This window comes from Phalacrocorax carbo, chromosome 5 (genome assembly GCF_963921805.1).
Source record: "Phalacrocorax carbo chromosome 5, bPhaCar2.1, whole genome shotgun sequence".
NCBI classification, from domain to species: domain Eukaryota; kingdom Metazoa; phylum Chordata; class Aves; order Suliformes; family Phalacrocoracidae; genus Phalacrocorax; species Phalacrocorax carbo.
The window spans coordinates 8,269,977-8,290,668 of NC_087517.1; the positions used below are offsets into that span (position 1 = coordinate 8,269,977).

General features: G+C 39.9%; 1 protein-coding gene across 3 annotated transcripts in view; it reads left to right on the forward strand.

Moving 5' to 3' along the window:
- Positions 1 to 20,692, forward strand: part of TMEM163 (transmembrane protein 163) — a 100,855-nt gene that overhangs the window by 76,839 nt on the left and 3,324 nt on the right. For all 3 annotated transcript variants that reach the window (XM_064451088.1, XM_064451086.1, XM_064451087.1), the window contains 2 exons: positions 2,746 to 2,842; positions 16,775 to 16,886. In XM_064451088.1, coding sequence (XP_064307158.1) covers positions 2,746 to 2,842; positions 16,775 to 16,886 — 209 coding nt within the window. The remainder of the gene's footprint in view (positions 1 to 2,745; positions 2,843 to 16,774; positions 16,887 to 20,692) is intronic.

Below are 20,692 nucleotides of genomic sequence, written 5' to 3' on the forward strand. Positions count from 1 at the left end.
CTAATGCCTGCATTTGTCCTAGGTAAATGAGCAGAACTTGTATATGTTTCGGTACCTCATTAAAAAAACAAACAAACAAAAAACCCCATTACAACAGAGTCTGTTGTGAGGGATTGGGCAGTATAAGCTTCTTAGGTTATGGCAGTGCTAAATATTACATAAGGTGGTACTGAAAAGTTTTGAGTTTGACAAAAGTAGGTCAAGAGGCTCTGGACAGATTTCTGTGCAGCGATCCATTCAGATAGAGTGAAACAGCAAATATCTGAAAAGAATCTATTGCAGAACAGGAACCTGCTTGCAAATATGCAGTGAAAAATGGAAAGCCCTCTAATTTTCAGTCTTACTCATTTTTTGGGGGAGATGAACTTTCCTCCCGCCCATATTGCCATTTAATGATCACTTCTCACTGCAGGATTGCAGACAATCTATTCTGTGAGTTTTTTCTTCCGTCACAGACTATGGGCCAGATTTTGGTTCTTGTGTTTGAGTCTAGGGGGAGGACTCTAGGGTAAACAGACTGTCTCAAGCCTTTTTTGCCTACTTTTTACAACAGGATGTGTTTAACAAGAATGAGGGCTATGTTGCAATTTACTACAACGAAGTTAAACATTTGTCTTAAAATAGGTGTAGCAGAGTTTTGTTTACCTGAGACAAGTACCTCGTCTCCAATACCACTCCATTGCTAGGAAGGATGCTGGCGTCTACGTTGTCTGTGCTCCCCTGTAGAAGGGCAGCCCCTTTACTGAGAACTTGTCTGTAGGATTATGTGGATTGTCCACAATGTGGTTTAATATTGCTTGTGTTAGGGAATAAAATGACCAGCTGCTCACCTGTGCCACTGCTGAGGCTGCGTCTACTGACCTAGGCAGAGCAATGGCAGTTCAGCTGCAGTCTCTGGATTGAGCTTGATGTGAACATTACGTGTGCTGCCAACCACCAGATGGCCTGGTGTCTGAGTTGTTCAAAATAGTAGCATGCTACTGGAATAATTATAGCATCCATAAATTGAGCTAACAGATAGGTACCAAATGATGAATAACAAGCAAAGGAAATACAACTTTTGAAGAAAAACATGTACATATAAATATAACTTCTTAACTATTTTATGCTTTAAACATTAAAATTACTCTTACTGTATATGGTTGACAGCTGCCTGAATATGAGCCAGCAGTGTGCCCAGGTGGCCAAGAAGGCCACCAGCACCCGGGCTTGTATCAGGAATAGCGTGGCCAGCAGGAGCAGGGCAGGGATGGGGCCCCTGTACTTGGCACTGCTGAGGCTGCACCTTGAATGCTGGGCTCAGTTTCGGGCCCCTCAGGACAAGAAGGACATTGAGGTGCTGGCATGTGTCCAGAGAAGGGCAACGGAGCTGGGGAAGGGTCTGGAGAGCAAGTCTTATGAGGAGAGGTTGAGGGAACTGGGATTGTTTTAGTCTGGAGAAGAGGCGGCTAAGGGGAGACCTTATCGCTCTCTACAACTACCTGAAAGGAGGTTGTAGTGAGGTGGGGGTCGGACTCTTCTCCCTAGTAACAAGCAATAGGACAAGACGCAATGGCCTCAAGCTGTGCCAGGGGAAGTTTAGGTTGGATATTAGGAAAAAATTCTTCACCAAAAGGGTTGTCATGCATTGGCACAGGCAGCCCAGGGAGGTGGTGGAGTCTCCATCCCTGGAGGTATTTAAAAGAAGGGTGGATGTGGTGCTTGAGGATATGGTTTAGTGCTGGACTTGGCAGTGATAGGTTAGCAGTTGGACTCGATGATCATAAGGGTCTTTTCCAACCTTAACGATTCTATAATTCTGTATCTATCTATTGTAATAAAATTTTATATGAAGAGCTTTTGGTAAAATGGAGTTATGGATATATCAATACTGTAATAGACTGGCTATTATTGTTTGTGTTGGGGCAAAACAAAGCCTTATATCCTGAAATATTTCATGGCAAGAGGAACTCCATTTCAGAGTAGTATTGGTCTGTATGTTTGAACAAAAGCAGGAGTCTTCTCTTTTACTGTGAAGTTCTGCGTATGCATTATGTGCTTTGAAAACCTCATTGTGGCAGTGTCCTATATAAAACTTACTTTCTGTTACTTTATCTTCTCTTCATTAAGCCATTTGTTTGCTTTTTATTAGACTGGATTGCAGGCTCTGCAAGGCAGGAATACAGATTCTAATTCTGTACAGCACCTATCCTGATGAGACACTGATCCTTATTTTGGTGTTGAGAGACCCTTGGACAGACTACGAAGTGATGCACCCAGCCTGCTGATTTTTTTAAATATCTCCACCTAAAGTATTTTTTCTTGGAGATTTTGGGAGGAAACAGATATTTCAGGTTCTGTTATGCTACTGACCAGATTTACCAAGCATCTGTCCTGGTTTGGTAAAGAGAATGAAGTTCCCTTGATTATTTCTAATGTGAGATCCTAGCAAAACAAAGAGAAACAGACCTCTAGAGGACTCTGATAAATCATCAGGAGTAGAAGAGATGTGTCTTTCTCCCTCACTCTGAAACATCATCTGCTGTGCCCTATCTTCTCACATATAATCCATATTTTAAGAACTGGAAAGGAACTGGATGTTTCTTTTCATTCTCCTCTTTAATTCAAGTCTCTATCTTTAGCTCCTTAAGATTTTTTTATTATTAATATTCTGTTGTGTGTTGTCCTTCAGCAGTGGGAGAGTTGACAACTCCAAATATGTTCTTAACGTTTCTTTTTACTTTTCTCTTTTTTCTTCCCCCCCAGAGCTTGTGTTATCTTGGGTGTCATATTCCTCCTGTCATCTCTATGTATTGTGATCAAAGCCATCCATGATCTTGCGAAGAAGGTGCTTCCAGAAGTGGTAAGGTGATTCATGTTCTTGAAAATGTTCTGTTTATTTCCTACATTGCCAGTGAGACTGAGAAAGGCCAGCGTCTCCTTTCAACAAACCCCATAGAACTCAGCAAAGCTGTAGCAGGTGCATATCCTGTCTGGCTGCACATACTGGTCCTAGTCTTCAAGCAGTATTTTTTCCTTATGTGATGGAGTTCTAGTCTTGATGGGTTTTTATAGGTTTTACCCCATCTTTTCTTCTTCATGATTACCTTTATGGGCCAAATCTTTTTCAGCATAATCACTTAAAGCTTTCACATAGGACTGTAAGAGTTTACTTACAGAGAGGAGGTCCCTCTGGGCTTAATGAAAGCAGTAGAATTGTATGAGGAGAACATTTCCACACTTAACTACTCCAATGGCTTTAGTATTTTATTTTTATTATGGAAAAAATGTATTTTTGGATTGTATTTTTTTGTTTTCCAGCTCTTGCCTCCAATTCCAGAGCCATGTACGAGTAGCAGGAATGGAACAGGTGAGGGGAGCATGCTGGGTGAAAGAGCTGGCTTTTCAACTGGCTCACCATGGAGCATCACAAAGGGCTTTTCTTCTGCTCTCTGCTTTCCTTTGGTTATGAAAGCCAGCCCATACTTGGCCCATAGAGCAGCTCTTCCCAGCGGCCTTTCTCTCAGCTCTGCTCTGTCCTGTCCTGCTTGCTTCCTTTCAGTAGTGGGTATTAACTTCCCTGAGCCCTACTCATCCAAACCAGCTACTCACTGGGAGAGCCATTTGGTAGTGGTTCCACTCCCAGAAGACTCTTTTATTAGAGTCTCAAACAAAATGAGGCTTCAGTTCAGTTATTGTATATACAAACCAACCTGGACCTTCTGTATTCAGCCTTCATGAAGTTTGGTCTATTTGTAAGTGTGCGCAGACTTTTGCACTGGGGTTTCACCTTGCCAAGTACCATTCTCAACACATCAGTAGAGAGAAACCTAATCTCACTTCCAACCAGGAGATGGAGGCAGAGCTGGAAAAAAAAAAAAAAAAAGGCAAAAATGGAATTTCAACTTGTTACCCTCTGTTAGCAATGCAGACAACCTACTGCGTCCTGTGCTCCCATGGAAACTTCCAAGAAGCTGGGCAACTACGGAAACTTATTTTCAGTACTTCAACGAAATTTGGGAAAAGATGAATAGTGTAGCAAAAGCCCATGAACTAATGCATTACTGAATTGCAGCCAGGTACATTGTTTGACTGCAGGTGTTTCATGTTCTATTTGCATTTTATTTTTCCTCTTTTCCAGTCTTCAAAATTTGCTGCCTCCTCAGCTCTGCTGGCGTAACAGCACATTAAGTTGTTCACCAGCCTGGTTCTGTCAAAATGATCTAGGTTAGCTTAAACACTTTTAATAGTCAGTTGTTAAACTCAGCCAAAACATTTTGACAGAAATGGGTTAGGGAGTGAGCATGGATGCTGTTGTGCCAGTAAAGCTGAGGGAGATCCTGGTACGGGTGAGGGGAGACCCTACGGTCATGGGCAGCTGCAGGACAACCTTTTGACTTGGCTGTACCCAAACAGTGCATCTGGCTGCAGTTTGACTCCTATTTAGTGAGAAAATAAAATACATAGTCTTGATGCTGTGAACTGGGAGTAAAGAAAGAAAGGAGGGTGCAATTATAATAAAAACACCCATTTGGTGAATTTATGGTGGCGTAGATTGGATTAATCTGGAAATTTGGATGTCTCAGTCTAATCAATTGTGGGCAAATGCCCTAATAAATCCAGCAGTGGGAATGAAAGTTTAAAAGGTCTGTCATCTGTATCTCACTTTTCTGTTGTTACAGGCACTGTCTATACATGAGGGCTCTGTCTTACATGGGAGGAAATGTCTCCTATTTGCAGCATCAAAGTTATTTTGACTTGCAGACATGTTGTATTTCCTCATTTTTAATTTTCAATTTTTGAAATGCACTTATAGTGGGGAGAAAAATATGAAATTAGAACTACAGAAAGGTATCCACAAAGAGAAGCTCCCACTACATTTCAAGTGTCCTGTAAGGATAATTTGTACAAATCCCTTTTGTCACAGACTGCCTTGGATTCAGACTTCGGTGTGCTAAGACTGTGTCAAGGAGGTAGAAGTTAGGGTGGGTGCTGCTTACGTTTGACACAGTATCAGGATAAATAGATAATTTTATTCCCATGACGTCAGGCTGATTGTTCTTGCCCATTTAGTCACTCAAGTACTGTCAACTGTTTGAAAGATGTATCTTGCAGAGCATGGGCTGTGGCTGACCAGTGGCAGGGTAAAAGCCACATGCGCACACAAAGGTTTTTCATACCTTGCAATTCTGCCTGGAAAGTAGGTTAGAACAAGGGCTGAAAAAAGATGGTACGTCTGTTCAGTGTCTCTTAAATGACACGAAGAGGATTCTTATTTCAAAGTCTTTCAGTACATCTCACTGTGGGACACCAATTCAGAAAGGATTGCATGACTGGTGAAATATCTCTTCGTAAACTAAGAATAACACTGAAAAATAGGGAGACCAAGAGAACAGCATTACTGCTGCAAGTCATGGCCAGTGAGGTATTATGCCTAGGAATTGCTACATTAAAAATCGTTGGGGGAAAAGGATGTTGTTTAATAGAAACCTTTTCAGTTGGTCTAGCTGTGCCTGAATCTGATCCTGATTTTCTGTTTGCGTAATGCTCCCTTAGCTGCTCTGTGTCTCAGCAGAAATAGTCATTCTTCCCAGTTGTTTGGGTCTTTGCTGATGGAGTATGTTCTCAGCTAATCCACAGCTGCCCAGGCGATATCATTAGCATCTTAGTAGAGTGGAAATCTGCTGAAGTTAAATCAGTAAGAGGGAGAAGTTTCTGCCTCGACTCTTCTATTCAGGGTGCTGTCTTCTACTTCTCGGACCACCAATGAGCTAATTGCTAATTATACCAATTTTTGTAATATCTTATAATGTAATTTAGCTATAATGTGTGGACATATATGGAAAAATTATAGAAAGGCATTTTCTGCTAACGGCTTTTTGCATAGCAGTGAAGTAACCAGTTCTGCATCAAAATAGTGACCTGAAATATTTTTCTGAAGGTGATTTCTGTATTACTGGGATTTCATATTAATGTGATGCTCTGATGCCAGGGTAGTATCCTCATGCTGTGAGCAAGAACAGAACGTTAAGACCAAGGAAGGGTAGTGTAACTCCACTGGTGTCCCAAACTGGTATAAAACTAGGGTGAAGAGCTCTGTGCTACATTAAGAGGATATATGTATGCTTCAACATAAGTTTCACATGTGAGTCATAGTCACATGATTTTTAAAATTTTTTTGTACAGTTTACGTCTTTATTAGTCTGTCTTGAAGCAAAGGTCATTGAAGATGTGGGTACTTTTCAAAGTGTCTCGTGAAATTTTAGATGTGTGAATTCAATATTAGGGGAGAAAATGCAGCTGAAACCCGAGTGGAAGATGGTGCTCTTGGTGTTCAGATACTGAACACAAAGCTTATATTGTCGGTCTTGAAGACAGAAATGGTTTGGAATGCATTGCTCTGCTGTTTGTGGGGGGATTTAAGATTAATGTAATGTTAGTCAGAGCAACATGACTGCATCATTCTCAGAACTATAAAGTCTCCTTTTACATCTTAATTTGTGGTAAACTTCAGTGACTTTGTCAGGGTTGAATATTGGGAGCGGTTATAATTTCTCTGGCTTCATTTTCATTTGCGTAAGTTTTGGAGAAAATGGTATGATGTGGATAAGTTTAATTTAAGAAATGAAACAGATGAAGCAATTAAGTATCTGCTTGTTAATTGTAAGGTGCTATGATTGAAATCCTGAAAGCATAGTCAGTCACTTCTGAATAATTCTGGATCAATTATACAAGGTTCATTGTTTTTCTTGTGGCATATAAGATACATTGGTTACATAATCTGTCAGTTCTTAATACGCATGTAGTAAGAAAGATATTTCCTTGGAAAGAATTTGAGATCTTTAATGTAGAGATTCTGTTGTCCTTGAAGCGGATCTCAGAAGAGTTGCCTTCATGAAAATACTACCAATGAGAAATGACTAAGGAATCATTTGAAATACTTCTTCAAATGTTTTGAACACAGGTTTTCTTTTACTTACGTGGACATTTAGAAACAAGAGTCTTGACTATTGTCATTTCATGTGATGATTTCAGCTGCAGGTCTGACGGTTCTCACCAGGATTTGGAGAACCAAAAGGAGAATGACAGGTTTACACATTAATGGCGTTTCCAGCTCGACTACCCCCTCCTGTAAGGGGCTTAAATGTCCACAGTTCCTTGTTAGACTGCAGAGAGGAGCTACTTAATTTACAGGACAGGAGCTCAAGTTTAGCTCAGTCAGGCATTTTTCAGTCACCTGTTTGAATTCTCTTTTTTTTCCATGCCAAATGTAATTTTGTTGAAACAGCGTGAATGACAGCACTCCTGATCTGCACTGGCATAGAAGAGAGGACAATTAGAGCTCCTGACTTTCTGAATTTCTTAATACTGCTTCTGCCTTTCTTTTCTGCTTTTTGTTTGGTTTACCTCTTTCTCTGTGTTAAGAAAAATAAATAATAGGTAGTGTATGTCATTACGCATGCTTTCAGCACAGCCGATGCTTTTTGTAATTATTTTTAATGCTTCAAAACCTTGGGAAACACAGAAATGGTTTTCCTTTCCTTTGGTCCTTTTGGTTCCCTTGCTTGATATCCCAAGGACTGTAGTTAACTTTGAAATAGCCTGTAAGGCAACATATGAATCACTAGGTAGATTAATTGGTTTAAAATATGGGTAAGTTTAATGATAAGTGTTTGTCTGGAATTTTGACTCCTGGTAACATGTGTGTTTTCTATATGCAACAGCAACTGTGGCCATACCAGGTCAGGCTAAAGGTCCATCTTTGGTCATCACTGACTTTCTTCACACCTTTCTTTTTAGTTTTATCTCCATTTTCAGATGAGGAAGCCTGAAGAGCCCACAGGATTCAAGGTATAGGGGTACCAGGGATTTATACAATATGTTGATTCTGGAAAATTACTACTGAGCACTGAATTGATATTTTTACAGAACTTCAAGTGTAGATTCCCTCTCCTGCACTTAATAGCAAGTTCAGAAATTGTCACTGTAGGTAAACTTAGGGTTTTCCCTGTGCACAGTACTTTCTTTTTAATTATGATATAAATATAAGCCTGCCCTAAAAAATGAGATTCTGTGTCAGGAGAGTTGGCCAGTGAATTAATTATACACTTACTATGTAATTCTGTATTTGTATTAATTATACACTTCTTACTGTCATGGGGAAAAGTTTCTTTTCAAGTAACTGAGATACACATTAATCCTCAGGGTTCAAAATACAGTCCCTTGTGCTAGTGGTTTCAATATTTGCGATGTAGAGCAGTGTTTTCCAACAACTGATCCATAGACTTGTATTGTTTATTGTGTTTTTAACTGAATGAATTAATGAAATAATGAATTACAGTGTTGATGATAAAGGTAGATGTAGGAGAAATATTGCAGCTGAAGGGATCTGTTTGCCCCAAAAGTCTGGAAACTGCCAATATTGAATATATGCAGTGAGAAGTGTAATGGATTTTTTTCTCTCACGTTTGTGAAGCTTTGGACATTACTTTCAGTGAGCATAAGAAAATGTATTATGGGTCTCTGAGTTTTGGACAGAGGAGTAAGTGATGAGAATAAAGCTTTCATGTCCCTTCCAGAGAGGATCTGTCTGGCGTGTAACCTTACATTGAATTTGCAGAGATGCTGCATTTTCCTTTGGAGGCAAATTTGTGTGGGGGTGTGTATGTAGGTGCAGTTTCTATATGCATCAACACATACACACAAGTAACTTTTTTTTATCAAGGTGTGACCTCCATTCTCATTTGCCTGAAAGTATTTTTAATTAAAGCTTTCTTATTTTATGAATTTAGAGATGTGATGATATCTTCCACTTGTCTTGGAACATGTTGGTTTTGAAGGAAATCCTACTGTTTCTCTCCTTATCATATAGCTCAGATGCTGAGATATTTGGGTAAGATTTCCTGTAAAAAGTAGGTGTATGGGGTGCAGTACAGAGCCCATCCAGTGCTGCCAGCCCTTCCCAGAATTTTTAAGTGACACTTAGACTTCCTGTGCATGTGCTATACAGTGGATTTGCCCAAACACTATGCATATATGTACAATGAGAAGCTGCGCACATGCTACTGTACACCTGGAAAACTTGAAAAAATATGGAAAGATTGGAAAATCCAAAGAAAACAATTTATTTTTTTTACAGGGAAGAGAGCTATACCATTAATCTATGGGAACCTTACAGCTACAAATTCCATGTCTTCCTGTGTTCTCCTATTTTTTTTCTATAGCTGTGAATTTCTTAGTTGTGAATCTTTGTTCTTTGAGGGTCTGCTTCAGCATGACATGCTGCAGTTATTATTTCAGTTTCATATCATTGACCCCTGAGGAAATATTTTCCACTGATTAGATCTCCCCCCCACCCCCTTCTTTGTTCCTAATACACTTGCTGGAAGTGTTAGAAGAAGTAGGCCAGCTGCTCTTCTTTCTGGGGTGTTTGGAATTAAGAATTGTGATAATTTTAGCTGTTGTTCAAAACACCTGACTTAAAAAGCTAATCAGTATTTGACATTTGGAATATAAGACCTTCATTCTTTTTACCCTTCCACTTAGTTTTAATTGACTATTTCTCAGATGATGTAATTTAAGGTTTTTTTTTTCCTACAATGTTGAGTGTTGAACCTAAAATAAAATCGCTTCTTGTTGGCTCAGAAATTATTTGCTATGGTTTTTTTCCCCGTTGCTATTGGATTCAGAATATTTTGCCTATTGTTACTCGCAGCATTTGTTCTCCAACATATATTAGCTGTAATAAGATAATTCCCACTAGGAAAAGGAATTATCATTCCTTTATTGATGTTTCAGAGAGCTATATCCACAGCCAGTACTGACCCTGAGGATTTGGTATGCGCACATTTCATTACAAATAAGGAAGAACAGCGATATTGCATATTGTTGATGACATCATGCTTGGATTTCTGTGTAAATTTTAGTGATTGTTTGATGCTTTGTTAAAATATTGAGAAAGGAGTTTAAAACTCAAATTAAACATAGGTTTTGAGTGTTGGTTAATGTCTGCATTTGCTAGTCTGCATTGCTAGATGCAAATGCTAATTTGCATTTGCCATTTCCCTGATAAAAATCCTTTTTCATTTGCCCCTTTACCTTCTTCACATCAATTACTATATATTCTTGGATAGTATAAATATAATTTAAGTGTAAATGGTGTATTTTATTTTGACTCTTGCCACAAAGAATTTGCAGCTCTTTTCCTGTTTGTTAAAGAAGGCTAGAAAAGCCCAACCCAGCCACACTGAGAATGACTGTTTTAATTTCACCTGGGGTTGTAAATCAATATCCATTTACTATTCAGTTACTGCTTGCATTTCCCTAGGTAATAGTATAACACATGTAATGTCAATGCAGTTTGGCATTTGTCCTCATTAGTATGGCAAAGGACACTTTTTTGCAAGAGTAAGCAAACATCATGCCATATTTCTGATGTTTCCTGCAGAACAAAGAAGGAAAAATGTGATCAGTTTGTGTACAAAAGACGTGCAGCACATCTGATGTGGTGCCTTCACTGCCTCTATAAATGAAGTCACTTGAAAGATTAGGCTGCGTGTAATTCTGTCATACACTATTGATTAAAGTAAAAATGGGAAGCTAGGGGTGGCACAGTGTAGCTTTATGAGTTCTAATTTACTACTTTAATCGTCTATAATAAATACATCATAAATATATTTAACTATGTCAACAGTTGAATTATAGGTCAATAGCACTATAGCAAATAATACTTGTGATTATATACATATAATATATGTCCTTATACATACTTCCCTATACATTTCTAATGTCTAAGATACATAGCTGTTTGATGCTAAAACAATGTAGATGAATTCTGGGACAATGGGAAGCATGAAGCATGAGTGATCACCGAGTTTCAAGTAGACCCTTTGCAGGAGTCCTAAGGTCACCTAAGATAGTTCTCCGGATTCATAGCCCCATGGTTCCTGGCCCTGGTGCCCCCGCTGCAGCATTCAGCACACCCTGTCTTTGTTATCTGTTTCTTGAAGAAGTGTTCTGTGCTGTGGAATTGCTTTGTCACAGCACTTTAGCACCAAAGGTACAAGTTTAAACATTCATAAGATTTTTTTTTTTTGTACTAATAATAGATCTTTATATCTCCATGTGAAGAGACTGTCTCCTGCTTGAGTCAGACACTGGGCTCTCTGTTTTTTGCCAGTGAAGTGCAATTAAAATTCTTGTCCCTTTTGAAGTTAGCTGGTGAGAGAGACCCTCTGGCTTCCCAGAAGCTCCCTCTAGACTGTTAGATAAACTATTTATTACTTGGGAGAAAGTATGAGAGATTGGGATTTTTTTTTTTGAAGTGTTTGTATTGGAAGCATCTCTGTTACTATCTATATAAACAGAATCCTTGAGGGGGGAGAAGGAGGGGAGCCCAGTTCTTTTTGGTTAAGTAACATGCTGCACAGAGTGGCTTTTAGTGATCCGACAGCCGGTGGGCCAATTTGACGTGAGAGGTGCTGAGGGACCTGGAGGAGCAGGAGGTGGTGGAAGGCATGTGGGGATGGGGATCAAGGTGGTAGCAGGACTTGACGGATGCTGTGGAAGATGGTGACCAATCACCTGGACCAAAGAAGGGTCGTTGTGAGGATCTGTGAGACAGACAGTTAGTTGCAGAGAAGGGCAAAATTAATATTTAATAACACAAACTCAGCTCAGTTTGAGCTAGCTATGACATCGCTCCTGCCAACAGCATCTGTGGTGTTCCAGGAATGTGTCCCTACCTCCTCAGCCAAGAGGAGTGAGGCTTAACAGAGAAGAGGTGCAACACCATGAGACATTGGCTTCTCTGGGAAGGAGAAAAGTGGTATGAAAAAGATGGTACCAGTAATTCCCAGCTCCTGTGGGAGTAGGGAGGTGGTTCAGCCTTTGGCTGGTTCACAGAGGAAGCCGAGGAGAGGGCAGAAGAGTGGAAAGAAACCTGCAGCTGTTGGGGGGTGGGAGAAGCTTGTTTTGGGTCACACTAGAATGAGATACTAAGGAGAGCCAGAGAGGATTGTACATTGATTTTAATCATAATATTGTATGTGTAGTGACCACTGGGGAGGAGCACTGAGCATGCCTTCTTCCTCCCATACTGATAAGTACCTTTCTACTCAACACTGTACACTTCAGGTAAAATAAGAACATTTTTACACCCCAAAAATAGAAGTGAAAGGACTGTAATTAAAGGAGAGAGGATGGAGGGGAGTTGGTAGAAATAATACATGAAATCAGGGCAAAGTTTTAGGGTCAGAATTAGTGAGATGTATTCTAGGAAAAGATTAGGAGCACAAATCAGCTGAAATGTAGTTACTAGGCTGGGAATTGAGTTAAAGTATCTCCACCTAATAAGCCAAGCACTGAAGCATCCCCTGTGGGGTTTTTTTTTTGTTGTTGTTTCTACAATAGATTCAGAAAGAGATCAAAGTCACAGCATCATCAACAACAAATTTTCCTTAAGCCATAAGATTACTGCTGCTTTTGGTGAAATCCTTGAAATCAGGGACAGGATTGTTGTCACATTTTTGAAGACCTCTCTTCTCAGCTACACTCGTGGGGACAATGTGTTTGGATAAAGTGGAGGAAAGCTGCCTGCTGACTTCTATTATTCCTTTCCTAGGACCGAAAAAAGAGCATCCTAGGAAAACTTTCCTTTGGAAAACTGTCACAGCATAAAATCTTGCATAAAACTAATCTTAAACAGGGACATCGTAGTTATTAGAGTGCTGTGTAGTGAGATGGCAGTCCAGGATGGGCACCTCTTTTTATGTACAGTGCTGTTTTATACATGAAGCCATCTAATAAGTTACATGTGTCCTTTAATTAAGGTCTCATGTACAGTGTAGTAGTAATGAGGGACTATGATGAAAAGAAATGGAAAAGGAAAGAGCTTTATTTACCACACTAAGAAGCCTTTATCATATGGAAATGATCAGAATTTAAATTTTTATCATCTGTCACAATTTGCTGCTGCTTTAATTAAAATAACACCAAGGACGTGTACAGCGAGTCTGGCTGGATGGGCTTCGTGCTCTTAATGACTGTCAGATGGGAAGGCAAGGGGTACAGAGAGGGCAGGGCTGCAGGAAGATCCGGAGGGAGATGGTGCCAGATGGCCAGGCTTATTTTATTAATTTAGATCTCCATTATGGCTTCTTTTTTCTTCGTTTCTCCAAAGGGTGAGTTAGTTTAATGGGAATCATTTCACAGCCACAGTTTGACGTGTTTAACTCTTCAGAGCCCATAAGTGCTGCAGCAAACTGCATGTATCAGTTGCGTGTCCCATCCGCTGGCTGCCCCCACGAGGCCCCAGCTCTGGCCCAGGTGCTTAGCCCACAGCAGCCCTTCTCAGGTAATTTGTTGAATCCCTATTAGCAGGTGCTTGCTACGTTGATGTCCCGACTTGTAGCGTACCAGCATAGCCAGCCGCTGTCCTAAACTGGTTCCAGCTTCTGATCATTGCAGCCAAGTAGTGCAAAGGCAGTGTTTTGAGCCTTTTCTCTCCTATTAATGCCTCACCTGCTCAGGCAATGTGCCACAGGGGCTGTTCATGCTGCTGGGCTTCACCACGTATTTTGGGCTGATGTCTTACATTTGCAAAACTTTCTAGCTACTAGCAAGTAGCCTCACTACTCTTCTTCCAGGTTTTGGGTGCCTGGACACCCAGAAAGCATAGCAAATTACTGAGGGAAGTGAATTTAAGAGACTTTTTTTTTTCCTCTTCGGTTTTGCTGTCATGCATCGTGTGCTCAGTTACTGAGGTGTCTGCTGCCTCCCCGTGGCTGTTGTGAAAAGCTGTGCACAACTGGAGATGGTGATTTTAGATAGTATTTAGATTTAGGGATTTAGAGATAAAAAAAGGAATATCATCTTCTGAAAACCTGTTTGGCACAGTCTAAAGCAAGAAACTACCGAGACGTTTGCATTAAGAGCAGGGTTTTAAAATTTCTTCCCTTTCTGTGTCCACTCCGATGACAAAGGAGCTTTGATTTGTCAGGTCTTTTGCATCATCGCTTGTTATTGGATTAGTAGTAGCAACAAAATGAGCTTGTCTTCTCTGATTCAGTTAAAAAACCCACCAAACTTATGAAGAATTTCTAGTTCCTGAACCCTCTATGAAAAGCCTGCTCCTTAATTCCCTTCATGAGTTGATTCAGAAGTCTGTATCACGTTTAAGTCATTCTTGGATTCTAGAATAATTTTGATCATTACCGTATAGCTGGAACAAATGGCAAGATGCATTTCCACATACCATGAGTTTAGTGACACATGAAGGAAAAAAACTGAATTCACCCCAAAATTCTGTGGTATGTGCTGTGACAAGAAAAAAACCAACTAGCTCAAAATAAGGTTCCATCCAAAGGATGAAATTGTGTGCTATAACACAGGGAATAAGGCATAACGTTTTCAAGATTCTGAATTAATACTGCGCTAATGAAAAAGCCTGTGCTTTGCTGAGAAGGAAGAAAAGAGGTAGGGATGCACAGGAGCTATCAGTAAGTTTTTTGGGAGTCTGTGGGGTGATGATGAAATAAGAGATCTCATGTAGACATTGAGCATTGGCAAGTGAGATGCAAGAGAAACACTGTTGAACTGTCGATTACTCCACTGAGCACCCACCTGACACATGTTGTCTGCGGAAGGCTGGGGCTAGCCGCTGGCCTGTGCATGGCTGAGAGCAGATCATGTTGGTACACCTCTTTACATTGCCCTTTTCACCCCCTCCTCACTCACCGTTTCATGAGTGAGGGGCCTTCATGATCTTGAGAGCATCACAAGCAGGTTTGCTTGCCACGGTTACTGTTACAAATGATTAAAGTAGAAGCCAAACTCACTTATTTGTGGGAAGGAAGCTCACAGTTGGTATGATAGTATGGGAATGGCACTCTGAAAGCAACTCGGCAGGTTGGGGTAGAGATGCCTAGGTTGGTGGAGCATATCTTTCTGCTTCAGATTATTCTGAAGTCTTACACATGCTGTATATTAAATATTACATTAACAAATCTAATAAATATTAGGTGAGATGAGATAAAATCTGAAGACCAATCAGAATTTGTCAGACTATCAAAGTTAAGTCTTTGGGCATAGTGAATATACACTTTTGAGAAAGATGCACAAAATTTAGAGGCATGAATTTGACAAGGATGTCAAATTTCGAGTGATTTTTGCAAAGCTTATCCAGGCTTTTGGAGCTTTGTTGTAATTTCAGATCTTCTGAAAGCTCCCAGTTTCCCTTGTTAGGCTGATTGCAAGAAAATAGTCCCAGTCCTTCCTTAGTCCTTACCTAGCACTCCAAAATTGCCTGGGTCTTTTCCAGTCATTTTATTAGAATAATTTTACAAATGCTTTTTATCCTACCTTCTCCCAGTGCTTGAGTCCTGTGTTCTCACTGCTTCTATTTTACTCTCTTTCCCTCAGGGCATTTTTGTCTTAATATTCAATATCGTACCAGGACGAGAGAGAATAAGCTCATGGCTGAGAGTGAATGAAGTAAACTTTGAAAATTATATGACATAAAAAATGGTATAAAAATATATTGAATGATTTATTTAGGGATGTGAGTGCATTATACCAGTAATCTAATTCCTGGTATCTTCCTAAGCAGCTTTCAAAGCCATTTTTTGATTTCTTTGGGTTTGGAATTGCTGCTAAAATAATGAAAATGGATGGAGCTGATGATGAATCATCATGACAATGTTTACTATCAACGGGCATTTTTGCCAGAGTGTTTTAATCAGTAACAGGGTCCCAATGGCACTGGCCCACTTAGACCTGTAGATAACAAAAAAAAGTTCTTGCTATTTCCTTTATTTCTACTGATGTTGCAGGACTTAAATTAGAGCTTCTATTAAGGGTTATAAATTAATGTATTTCAAAGCTCTGTGGTTAGATGGCAGGCAAGCATGCTAAGAGCTCGCTTGGGTTTCTCTGCATAGCCCATGGGGTGAGGTACCTCCAGGGGGGAAAAGGCACAGGGACTCCCTTTAGGCACCTTACTGCAATGCTGGCATTTCAGTGCCCAGGAGTGTTTCCTCCCACACCAGCCAAACACAAAATAGTCAGGAGAAAGCGTTTGATGCCTCCAGGTGACTTTGTAGAGAATGTACATTAAAGAATTAGTTACTCTTACTTGCCCTACATAGACGTGCAGCTTTCTGTTGAGGCAGCCTAGGGAGCCTAGGCTATACATTCCAGTTAAGCAATGCGGTTATTTTTGTAGCTGTGAAATGCAAGTCCATGAAAAACTTGTTTTCTAACAAAGACCTAAACCTGCACTTTGGACATCCGTAAGCTACTCTTATGGATGTAGCTTGGACCAGACTTCACCTTAGAAGAAGGAAACAAAACAAAACCAAAGCAAGCGCAGAATCAGAAACAATATTAAATGGTTATTTTTCACACCAATAATTACCAAAGGTCTGGTAAGTGGGATTCTACTGTCATGCCTTTATCCTGCACATGAGGACTTCATTACTGATTGCATTAGGCACTAGACTACTAGGCAGTCTCCACTCAGCCCTGCAGGTATATAACCCCCTAATTGTGAGGAGCTTGGGTCAATTCGTAATTTGTTGCTTGGAACTATCATTAATTGTGTTTGCAAAAGCAATTGGAGATGGAAATATAAGCAAAATAAGCACCAGTTGTCATGAAAGTCGTAACTGAGGAAGTCTTTTTCTCAGGTTGCATACTTCAGTGGCACAAATAATTACATGATTACCAGTACTATTTGTCATTTAATATATGGGGCACAACTAGAAGACGTACTAATATCTGACATCATCTCTTTCAGGATGATTTTCTGTATAGCGTCTCCATTTTAAGTGGAATCCTTTGCACCGTCTTGGCAGTAATCAAATTTATGCTGGGGAAGGTCCTTACAAGCAGAGCGCTGATAACTGATGGTGAGTGTGAAGCTGATCCTGCTGCATTTATAGATTCTTCCAGGCAATGTTGTAGACACAGAGGATACAAATGACCCCAACGTGAGGACAATGGCAAAAGCCTATTGAAATCAGGCAGCCACTGGGAAATGGAAAAAAACCCAAACCCCAGAACAGCAGTACCACAGACTAGCCTCTTGCATAGATACCTCAGCTGAAATGGGTGTTTCTGGCTGAAGTCAAACAGTTAATGTGTGGATAGTAAGCAATAAGAGAGAGGTAGAGGTAGAGCATGTAATGAATTAGATGGGTATTAGTCAGAGGTTAGACTACAGAGGGGCAATATGACACCAGTTTATATAGCTTTGGTGAAGTCACCTCTATCCTCACTGCCTATGTGTGGTAAACAATTTCATCCCTACAGTTAAAAGGAAGCAAGTCTGTTGCAGAAAACGCTGCCCTGCCTCGAGCAGGAATCGCAACCATCATTCATACATAACCCCTGTAGACTTAATTTGCCACTGTAGTGCTTTTCTGGCCACTCAGTAAAGCCTGGGGAGTATCGCACGTGTAAAACAAAGCCTATGCCTGCCTACTGCCCTGCGCTTCTGTGGCCCTCCTGGAGTTTGGAACAAGGTGAATCTAGTCCACTATATCCTTAGAGGACCTTGCAGCCACTGCTCTGTTGGCTCAGGTGTGCAGTGCCCAACTGATGTGATTTTAAAGGTATGTTTAAAGGCATGTTTTAAAAGTAGGTCCAGATATGCCCCTTACTGGCAAGGCTCGAGCTTGTGAGTCTTCAGAAAGCCACGGGCATCTGCTCTGCAAGCGAGGCCACAGGGATGGCAGAGATTTCACAGCACCCTAAAAGTCTCTACCAGTTTTTATCTGCAAGCACAGGACAGTTGTAGATACTCTGTAAACATACACAGTAGGGTATTAATGATTCATGGATTGTGGTACATAAATTATTCCGCTAAAGATTTCATTTTAAGGAAATTCAATTTTCAGCTTACTCTAGGGATACGTAAAATGGCTTTATTTTACGTAATGTAAACATACTCAAAATTTTTTTGGTGATCTCTTGATAAGACATTATGAGTACTTATAGTTTACGTTGCCCCACTTACATAAATACTTCATGAGTGTTTATCTTTTAAATACAAAATAAGCAAAAAAGGAATCAAAAAAGCAGGGGCTGCAACTAAGCTACTGCCTCCCTGCATTTGTGATTCTCTCCCAACAGACCACGCTGTTCAGTGATCTTATTCTTTACTATGGACTCTGCCACCCTAGACATTTTGAAACTAAAAGATCACCAACCTGCAAAAAGGATTCTGGAAAGGATCCTGGGGACTGCAGACCAGTGAGTCTGACTTCCTTCACTGCCAGTGTAAGTGGGACATGTCGACCATTTCAGAACTGTGTCTATGCAGGCAAATGATTAACCTTCCCTTTAAAAAAAAGTAGCTTGTTTTTGAAACAGAGCAGTTTTTTTCAGACAAAATATTAGCTACAAAATTCCTGAATAGCTCTGAATTGGCCTCCCGTATGACATAGAAATCCCTTCCCCTATAATTATCTTTGTGCTAATTATGTTGCTTCTGAGCTGGAGATTGCTCATTCTTTGATTAAAAAAAATTAGGGAATAAAGTATACAATTACCTCGGTCTGGTTTTTATCTCTCTCTCCTCTCCTTTATAACTACTTTAGAAAATGTAGGAGGCGGATCTTACAATGTGTGGTTAAATATCTTCTTTTGCAAGATATATTTACATATATACTTGATTGATTAACAATCAGGAGGAGACAATGTGAGTCGGCAGCTGAGACAGATTTAGCACTCCCTTGCATATCTTTTTTTAGCGTTTTCTGTTTCCTGCTAATTTACCTCCTGCAATCACTGGCTGTAGCCCAACAAACTGTTTTGAGTAACAAGAGTGTACATTTTTCTTCCTGAAAAATAGGTTTATTTTCAAAACAGCAAATTCTCTCTCATATGTGTCAACCTCCATTAATGATTTTTTTAAAGAATAATTTTGTTTTCTAGTAGGGCTTGACAACAATATCTCTAAAGCCTAAATGTATGAATCCTAATAAAGCAAAATGTTATTTGTACAATTTGTTCATACCAAAAGCTCATGGCCTTTCAGATAATAAAACCAGCCCATTTCCTATCTTCAATTTTGTAACATCTCGGAGGACAAATGCAGGTATGTGACAGTTCGGTGATGTCAGCCAACTTTCCTGTAGGTGTTAGATACCTGTTTCCCTCCCAGATTTAGCCACCTGTTTTTTCCTGTGCTAGCCTTATGCACAGGACATGGTGTCTGGATTAATACCTGCAGCCATTATGTGACTTCCTGCCACACCAGCAAAGAAAGGTTTGACTGAATGACAGTCAGGAAGAGAAAACAATTTCCTTTGTAAGTAGCTTTTGGATCATTTGGAACCATCAGCCAATAATGGCAAGAAGGTATATTATTCCTGCCTTTTGTGTACCATGCTGAGGGATTCTGATTTAAGCTGGAGCTGGGGAAGTAACACTGGTTGAAATTTATAGTTAATTAATTTATACTTAATATTCTTTTTGTACGCACACACTATATTTCATTGACCTGTATTAGCAGTGTAAGTTTTATTGCCTGGGAATAAAAAAGGATTAGGATTCTTCTAGACTAGAGTGTTGACAGAGTAATTGTGTCTATATTGGTTGAGCTATACTGGTATAATTAATCCAATAATCAGATATTTACATGCAATGCTTATGATACCAATTGTAGCATGCACTGCCACAGTCCATAAAAAAACCTAACCCCCTTTTCTTTGCAGGGCTGGAAGCCCGAAACATTTGTATGCCCTATTCTGCCACAGACTTGCTAAGTAACCTGGGCTTTTCCGTGCCAGAGTTTTCTTTGCATTTAAGTACCTACTGACAGGGGTCTGGTGGATCTTAATCACAATATTGATGGTTTATACAAGTATTTCAGCTGTAGGGATACCTAGGAAAGGTCAATTTTTAGCTGCATCTTTCAGAAAGACTTAACATGATTTAGGTTAAGGACTGGCTGTGAGAGGTCTGGAGCAAAGGAGATGTTCAGGAATAAGTGTCACGTATGTGGTTCTTGGCAGCTGTGGGGAATTGGCAAAGAACTGGCTAAAGTACTATAAGGAGCAGCTGACCAGAGTTGACTCACCAAGCAATATAGAATATTTCAAGTTTGATTTTTCATTTGTTGAATAGTATATATATATATTTCTCTACCAAATGAATGCATTATTGGTGACTTTTTTTTGGTAGAACAACAGTTCTTTTTGGTTATTGAGAAAAAAAATTAGAAAAGGGAAATTTGGGAGAAAAAAATGAACACAAGAAATGACTTTAGAAAAACCCTAAAACAATAACCAATCAAACAAAAGGTGAAGGAAAAATGGCATTAATTATTCCAAAAGCTCTGGGAGACTCTTGAAGGCACAATCTTGGAGACAAAGAGTTTATAAAAGAAAGAGGACTCCAAAAGGATGTTCATAAACGGAAAATACTCCTAGGGTTATTCTGTATGTCTTCCCTAACGCAGCTCTAAGCTATAGTGCCAAATACGTGTAAATAAATATATGGAATGGGGCAAAAAACTTCAAGAGAAGGTCTTTACAACATTACTATGCAAAACCGTTTTCCTTTTTGTGAGCGCCTTGGGTGTACTGGACTCCAGTTTGCTCCTTTTCAGAGAAAGTGAGAGCCTTTGGGTGCCTTACAAAGTGGTCTTTGAAGTTCTAACCGGGGATGTTTGCACGTGCAGCAAGGGTACATACATTATGAAGAGGTG